Raw genomic sequence first — 8,380 nt, 5'->3', positions numbered from 1 at the left:
TCTCCCTTCCCCCACATCCTGCTTACTTCAGGGGAAGCATCAGCAACAGATCTGGCCACACATTTTTTCATTCTTAATAGATAAAAACAGATCTCAAATTTTGTCTTTCTTTTTCACTTTCTGAAGTAATAACTAGCACCCAATTTGGCCAAGATTTGCATTTCCCTGTGAGTTCTTTTATAATTTTTAAACAAGGCCTTAAGTAATCTCATTGCAGGAGAGCAGATAGCCTTGCCCTCTCCTGCCACCTTTTAATTTCTCTGAATCAGAGGTGGTTTCAGCAGTGGAGTTTTATTTCTTATTACAGATTTTAAATTCCAAATACAAACTAAGTTTTTAATTTGAACAAGAAACCATATTCTTTAAGCATGCAAACCAAAAGTTTATAATAAAGTTTACTTTATATTTATAACCCAATTCTTCCCCATTAGCCTGGCTGAAAAAGATGTTCCCACCCTACTTACAGATCACAACTCTGCAGCTTGATCATGGGCTTTGCGTGCGGTGAATTTCCCTCACCTTTTTCTCAGTGAATTTTTTCCACACCTTTTCTCAGTGTATTTTTCCTCCTTCACTCTAGGTGAAAAATATCATCTCCTCCAGACGTCCTGCATTCAGGTACCAGATGTGGGAACCCCTTTCACGTCCCGCATGGTTCAAGGTCCAGGTTCAGGTTCAGGGTTCGGGTTCTGGAGGCCACACACAAATGATAGAAACTTAGAAAAGTATTAATTTGGGAATATTGGGGGCCAGGCGGGAGCCCAGGAGAGAACTACACCCCGCTCTGGCCTTGCTATCCCTTTATATTAAGACTATGGGATACACCCATAGCCTTTAGGCAGGAAAGTCCAATAACAGAAATTTACATAAGACAAACAGGTGGAGGCTGCTTCAGCTAACAATGTTTCAACTAAACAGTGAGTGATTAGCTCTGACCTTTCAGAGCAATTAAGGTTGATGACCAGCCTTCCGGGTTTCCTGTACACATCTTTCTGTTAGTGAGACAATGATCGGTTTCCGGCAGGACTGTATGCATGCATATAAGCATAACCAATGGACTCAGACACTAGAGGAATGAGGGCACTATTGGGAGGGGGTGGCGACAATGGGGGGATAAGGATACATATGTAATGTCTTAATCAATAAAGAAAACAAATAAACCCCATAAATAAGTAAATTATATGGTTTGTAATCATGTAATTATTCTCAAATGAAATAGAGCCGCAAAAGCAATTTGAGGGTGGTAAGGAATGAAAAACATTACAATTTTAAGTAGGATGGCCTGAATATACCTGATTGAAAGGTGACAGGGAAATACTCAAAAGAAATGAGGAAATTTATCAGTTGGATATTTGGAAAAGAGTATTCTAGACAGAATATGTGTAATGGCCCTTAGATGGAGAGTATGTGACATGTTCCATGAAGAGCAAAGAGGCCTGTAGACAAGAAACTGAGTGAGCAAAGGAAAGAGAAGTAGGTGTTGAGCTCAGAGGGACCATAGTGTATGGTACCTTGTAAGACATGTAAAAACTTTAGCTTTTACTCTGATTAAAATGGAAAGACATTGAAGATCTTTGAGTGACATGATCTGATTTATCATTTTAAGGGATTCCTCTGGCTGCTTAGACAAAAGTGAGAGCAAGAGACCTAGGAGAGGCAAATTTAACAACTGAAGAAATTGTTGTCTCTTTGTTCTGTTTGCTTGAAATGATTTCCTTCCATAGAATCTCCCCATATCAAGTAGCCACCATAGGTAGAAAATTGTTACTTCTTTGTTGGAAAAAATTTGATAGGTGATTCTCATGTACAACCAACTATGTATGCTAGTCCCTGGACTACAGGTTTGAAACTCTAAAACTCATCTTCTACATATGATTTCCAAGATCATCCCAGCCATTTTCATTTATCCCCAGGCAAATGGGAAGGAAAAAGAAACAGCGTATCCAGGGCTAGTACCTTGTAAGCAGTAGTTTCACAGCACACTTCACTTCTTTTCACATTTCACCTGTGAAAAAATACATCTTTTGTTGATATCTAGTCACAGAGGAGGCAGGGATTATAGTTGACTTGGGCATCTATGGAGACATTGTGTGTTATGGGGAAGAGCAAATAAAAGTGTTTGTCAGATTATTTCAATGTTGCAGAGGGGGAAAGACTTGATACGGATTCATTCTTTTTTGGCACCTCTAATCCAGCCAGTTATAGATAAAACTGAAGTCTAAAAAAGCTGAGAAACTGAAGCACGGAGTTATAAAAGTTGTGAATCAATTTCTTATCCACTCTGTGTCAAAGCAATATTTGAAGGGAAATCCATTGAGTATGAACATAAGAATTTCCTCAATGGATTGAACCCATGGTTTCAATACTGACACTATTACAAGAAACCTGGGTATGGGAAGGAAATGGGAGAGGACAATAAGAGAGTGTCCTGCTCTAGTGATAACCTTGGCCTACATAATGTATTCAATCTCCCCGTTCCTAGATTTCCATCATTGTGAGGTGTGTGTGTGTTTTTTTTTAATGTAGTGGGTTGGAAATAGAGCACCAGGTTCTGAATCTGTTGTTTGGGTTGTCTGTTACAAAGAAGGCTAAAGACTTCATGCACAATCATTGGGTATCATGATAGTAGTAGCAAGAAAATTGGATGCTGGCACAGAGAATGCCACACCAGATGAATAATAGAACTCCCTGCATTTGTTCTGCACACAACAAGCATAACGTGGAAGCAAGTGAAGGAGAAAAGAAAGCATAAAAAAGGAAAATGATCTTTCATTTTGGAATAGCCAGCGTGAGGTACAATTAAGAGAAAACAAATATCACAATCCCAAACTCATAACTGTTTTGTTTAAATCTATGATTGTAACATTATTTCCTTAACCATGAAGATTAATGAACTTTCCCAAGGTCACACGTTTCAGATCAAGAGTGGCAACTTCATCAGACTTTGTTATTTAATCTTGCTTAATTGGATTTATAATCTAACTTTACTTGGGTCTATAAATTATTTACTCAACTAGACATTATTTATGTTGACTCAAGGACTCCAAGCATTACTGTTCACAACAATTATTTTTATATAATGTGCTCAAAGAATGTTCATTAAATAAATGCATAAAATAAATAATGTATAAAGAAGTTCCACTCATCTTCATACCAACTAGAATCTATCATTTTATTATTCACACTATTCTAAAAGAATAGCATATTGAATTGTGGGAACATTTAGAAATGTTTCCCTCAGGGGTAGTGAGGTTATTTTTGGGGGATTTATTTCTCAGCACATATTTTCTCATTGATTCAGAACCCTTTAAAAATAACTTCTCTTATCTTCAGCTGGGTGAAAAATGTCTTGATTAGAACTAAAAGCGTTAAATTCTCCTAACATTACTATGTATAACACCTGCTTGTCATTAATTTTTCTTATTAAATTGTAACAGGTGAGGCAGGCTGGAAGCTTAGTGGTAGCATTACTGAAAAGTGGCAGGCCAATTCCCAGTCTAAATGCCAAACTACATAGAGTGAAGAAAAGCTAAGTTAAGCTTTAGGATCACAAATGAATATTATGATGGTCTATGACACTGGTCATCTCATATGACACACAGTGGTGCTGTTTCAGAATATTTTCTGGCATTTAAGGTATAGATTTTTATGGAGAGCTGTTCCAGTCTCAAATGTATTGAGATGGGGGTGGGAAAGGGAGGTTTTTGTCTATTTTTTTTCAGGTCATTGAATTATGATGTTCAACATTGTTTTGTTATAACATTGATAAAATGCTGTAGAAACTTCATGTTTATATCAATTAGTCTACACTAAAATTGGCTTCATTATATGTCATTTAATGTTACAGAACCTATTGACATTAAGTGGGGACTTACTGTACTCCTAATACACAGAAGAGTGCCAGGAACATAGTAAGTGACCAATAAAATCTGTTGGCTTAATGTCCAAATCACATGTGATCACTTCTGTCCATGTAAGGGTCTTGGAAGGTAGGGATGGAGAGGGGCAGCATGGTTATTTGCAATATTGCTTTAGGACCTAAAATTTAAACATGCCCAGGCCATACAATCTACCTGAAATCAACATCCCCATTTTGACATCCAGCCTCCCCTAAACCCTTTTGACACCATTTCATCAATCTAGGTCCAGATAACATTCCACATTTCTATTGATGCTATTCCAATTTATTCATCAGAATGTGATTTTTTTGGTCTTTTTTAAATTTGTCCAGGAGTTATGCTGTCTGTGGAATGTAGCATTTAACACCTTTTATTCTTGGCTTAAGGTTTTATAGTTTAGCCTTATTTCCCTAGCTTGACCCAGTGCCTATTCTCACCTCTTTACATACCAATAAACCAAGGAAGAAGTAATTAATTAATAACACCTTATTTTAATAATTGATCAAACTATATTATTCATTGTAGAAATGTATATTTTTAAAATTTATTTCTTTATTTTGAGACAGGAGAATATATGTAATAGAATAATAAAAATGTCAGTGCTTTTAAAGCTTAAGACTATTGCTTTAAACAAAAAGGCAAACAAAGTATCTATCATCCTATGTAATAAAAGGCTAATATGCAAATTGTCCCCTCTACTGGGAGTTCAACCAGGAGCTCACCTGGGAGTTCGACCAGGGGGTGGGGCTGACTGGCCGACTGCCTGTGGCCCCTTCCCCCAGCCAGCCCTACCCCTGGTCAGCCTCCCTGACCCTGATCAGGGGCAGGGCCGGCCGGACCCCACCCGTGCATGAATTCGTGCACCAGGCCTCTAGTTTTAAATATTCTCAGAGAAAAGAGACAATAGTTTCAAGAAGAAAACAATAGGAAATAAAACATTGTCTTGTATTCTACACTGAGTGGCCAGATTATTATGACCACCTGACATTTGTAGGCAAATTAGCTATAATTTCACGCTGAAGTTGCTAGAGGGCCAGACCATTATAAGTAGGGAAGCAGATTGTTTACCACGACAGTAGAAGTGATTTTTTTTCTGAAGATATGGGTAAACAACACAATTTAACGGCCTTTGAACGTGGGATGATTGTTGGCGCTCAGAGCCATGGAGCGAGATTCAGCAAAACAGCTGAATTCATTAAATGTTCAAGAGCAGCTGTTGTTAAAGTGTTTAAAGACTGGACTGTCAGCCGAAAATCTGGGTCTGAACATGTGAATTGTGGCCGTCAGCGACTAGTCAATGTTAGGGCAGAACCGAGAGTGGCAAGACTGGTACAAGACAACAGAAGGGCAACAGTGCATCAAATTACTGCAAATCTTAATCAGGGATCCTCTCAAATGATCTCTGAATGCACTGTTCACCATACACTGCATCGTATGGGATATGGAAGCCGAAGGCCTGTTCAAACACCTTTGCTGTCTGCAGTTACCAAGATAAAATGTCTCCAATTCACACAGGAACACAAGGATTGGACAGTCAAGCATTGGAAAAAAGTCATGTGGTCCGATGAATCACGTTTCCAGTTGCATCATGCAGATGGTGGGGGCAGTGTTATGGTTTGGGGCATGTTTTCCTGGCATGATTTGTGCCCTTTAATTCATGTGGAACAACATCTGAATAGCACAACATACCTAAGTGCCGTTGCTGATCAAGTTCATCCTATCATGTTGATGGCGTATCCCAATGAAGATGGCTTCTTCCAACAAGACAAAGCACCATGCCACGGTGCTCGTATTGTGCAGGAGTGGTTTCAAGAACATGAGGGAGACTTTACCTTGCTTAGGTGGCCCCCACAATCACCAGATCTCAATCCAATTGAGCATCTGTAGGACAAAGTTAAAAGAGCCATCAGGCAGCTGGTTCCACAACCATCAAATCTCACAGAACTGGACAGTGCTTTTCATCATGCATGGTGTCAGATTCCTCGTATCACCTTTCAACATCTCGTGGAGTCAATGCCAAGAAGAATTGCCGCAGTATTGAAGGTAAAAGGTGGCCCAATGAAGTACTGATGGAGTAGTCACAATAATCTGGCCACTCAGTGTATATCCTGTGTTCTTTTTAAGAAAGCTGATAATAGGAAGAGAAGAAGAAAGACAGGGAGACAGGAAGGAGAGCTGGGGGGGAGGGAGAAGGGGAGAGGAAGGGGAGAAGACAAGAGGATTAGGGTAAAGCTATTGTGGTATTATCAGACTGCTGTGATAATAGGGGAATTTTTAATTTAAATTTTTTTTATTTTATTTTAAGTATTGATTGAAGAGGTTTGTGAATTTTATTAAGGTAGTTGATATTTTTTTTAACAAAGGAGAAACAAACAATGCCATGCCTATAACAGCAAACAAGCCATTTTAGTAATTGTATCTCCTAGTCTCTTTAAAGGTGTAAATTAGAAATCCACACCTGAATCCATATCATCATATTAACCAATGTTATCCCAATAAATTTAACAAAATAGGAAAAAGTAAAGGTGCAAAAAACATACCCTTTTACTCACAAACCTAGATGGATGGAATGTCATTTTTGTTTTTGTTTTTCCTGTCTCAGGTTTATTTGTACAAATAGCACAGCAGGACACCAGCCCAACGCCAACAACTGCCCAGAGGTCACACCAGTTCTTCTGTCCTCATTTCATCAGACAGAGGCCTCTACTCTGGAGCCTCATTGGGGCCTGGGCACCTTTGGAAGCCTGAGCCAGTAGAATGTTAGCTGTAAAATATTTCTTAGCATTCTATTTCCATCAAAATTGACTTATGAAATTGTAGTAATGCGGGGGATGGCAGGGCACAATAGGAGCCCAGGCATGGACCTGGAGGTGCAGGGAGCTGGTGTGCAAGCTCCGGCCTGCGCCGATTAATCCTCATCAAGATGACAACCTCCCAGAAACACGAGACTTCGTGGCAGAGCCCATGGAGGAAAAGCCATTGGAGAGCCTGGCCGGGATTGGTGAAGTCCTGGGCAAGAAGCTGGAGGAAAGGGGCTTTGACAAGGCTTATGTGGTCCTTGGCCAGTTTCTGGTGCTAAAGAAATATGAAGACCTCTTCCAGGAATGGCTAAAGGACACATGTTGCGCCAATGCCAAGCAGTCCCGGAATTGCTTTGGGTGACTTTGAGAGAGGTGTGACAACTTCTTGTGATGCTCTCTGGGAGCTCCCAATCCCTAACACCAGCCTTGAGTCTTCAGAGTTTGCAACTGAGTGGGGGCTACTCCTTTGTCCTCTACAAAGGAAATGATTGTTGTCTACTCACCACCGATGTCCTCTTGGTCTTTGGGGGAGTTCTTTCCCCTCACCATTTCAACTTTTTTGGAATTCTCACTCTTGCATGCATCTCCCTTCTCTTTCCCCTGCCAGTTTCAGGTCAATAATCAGCTTTTCTGAGTGGATTTCTGGCCCCTACTCTCACCCCTGGTCTGTTTAATGACGTTTGGTTTCTCTTTTGGCGAAACAGTCACTGTCCATATAAAGTTTTTTAAATCAATAAAGTCAGTGGCCTTCCAAAAACAATTGTAGTAATGCTATATGAAATCTTTTAGATTCAAAGATAAAATGTTAAATGGTACCTACCAAGTCCCCGTGTTTCTGGATTAGGGTCACCCTTTACATTAACACAATTTCTCTATACTCACCATCTTCATAGATACCAAGAGTAGAAGTTCTTCACTAAAAAAGTTATTAGCCTTACTTAAAAACATTTGACTTTTAAATTATTAGTCAACAATTTTATATACAAAAACAATTTCTTATATTGAAGTTTTAAACTAGTTACATAGATCAAGCACTTTGCATTATGAAATAAAATACTATACTAAACAAAATCTAGTGTACCTGAAAAGTATTGGTCCTATTCATTAGAATACTTCCTAAGTGACTCCATGCTGAATCCCTGACAAAAGTATTAGTATTTGATCCCATAATTTTTCCATTGACAATCCAACCTGTGTTAATCTGAAACTACATCTGGTATTTGGTTATTTATTTTGAACTGGTGATCTAGAATATTTTTAGTTGTACATTCTTTTCTTTTTAATGTTGTAGTGGATACTCCAAAAATATCTATTTTTAAAATTAAAATACATGTACTTTTATATGTAATAGAACATATACTTCATAAAGCCTAAAAAACTAAATATAATGAAATAGAACTTTTATTTATGTCTATTTTCACTAAAAGAGTTGACTTCCAGAAATGCTGCTACATGTACCCTACTTTAAAAACTGATCTAAATACTATGATATTCATAATAGTAACTATATATAGGAAAAAAGACACAGGTTAGTAACTTGTATGAAGAAAACACCAGATACTTCAATGAGGAATGGTGGCAGTAGTGACTGGAAAAATAAAGACATAACAGTGGTGTAATGATTAACAATACATAAGCCTAAGATGTCCTAGTATCAAGATTTTTTATCCTGCTTTGTCA

The 8,380-nt window shown here is 38.5% G+C and overlaps 1 protein-coding gene across 1 annotated transcript; it reads left to right on the top strand.

Annotated features, from left to right (window-relative positions):
- Positions 1-6,863: 6,863 nt before the first annotated feature.
- On the top strand, positions 6,864-7,061 carry LOC129148078 (barrier-to-autointegration factor-like). Its single transcript, XM_054712487.1, has one exon. It carries the CDS (start codon positions 6,864-6,866, stop codon positions 7,059-7,061), a length of 198 nt encoding a protein of 65 aa, XP_054568462.1.
- Positions 7,062-8,380: the final 1,319 nt, after the last annotated feature.

This window comes from Eptesicus fuscus, chromosome 3, assembly GCF_027574615.1.
Source record: "Eptesicus fuscus isolate TK198812 chromosome 3, DD_ASM_mEF_20220401, whole genome shotgun sequence".
Taxonomy (NCBI): domain Eukaryota; kingdom Metazoa; phylum Chordata; class Mammalia; order Chiroptera; family Vespertilionidae; genus Eptesicus; species Eptesicus fuscus.
Note: the sequence above shows the minus strand (reverse complement) of the source record. Positions and strands in the feature narration are given on the sequence as shown.

Bases quoted from the DNA above. Each gene is read 5' to 3' on its own strand.
- LOC129148078 (XM_054712487.1), top strand. From the start codon at position 6,864: ATGGAGGAAAAGCCATTGGAGAGCCTGGCCGGGATTGGTGAAGTCCTG.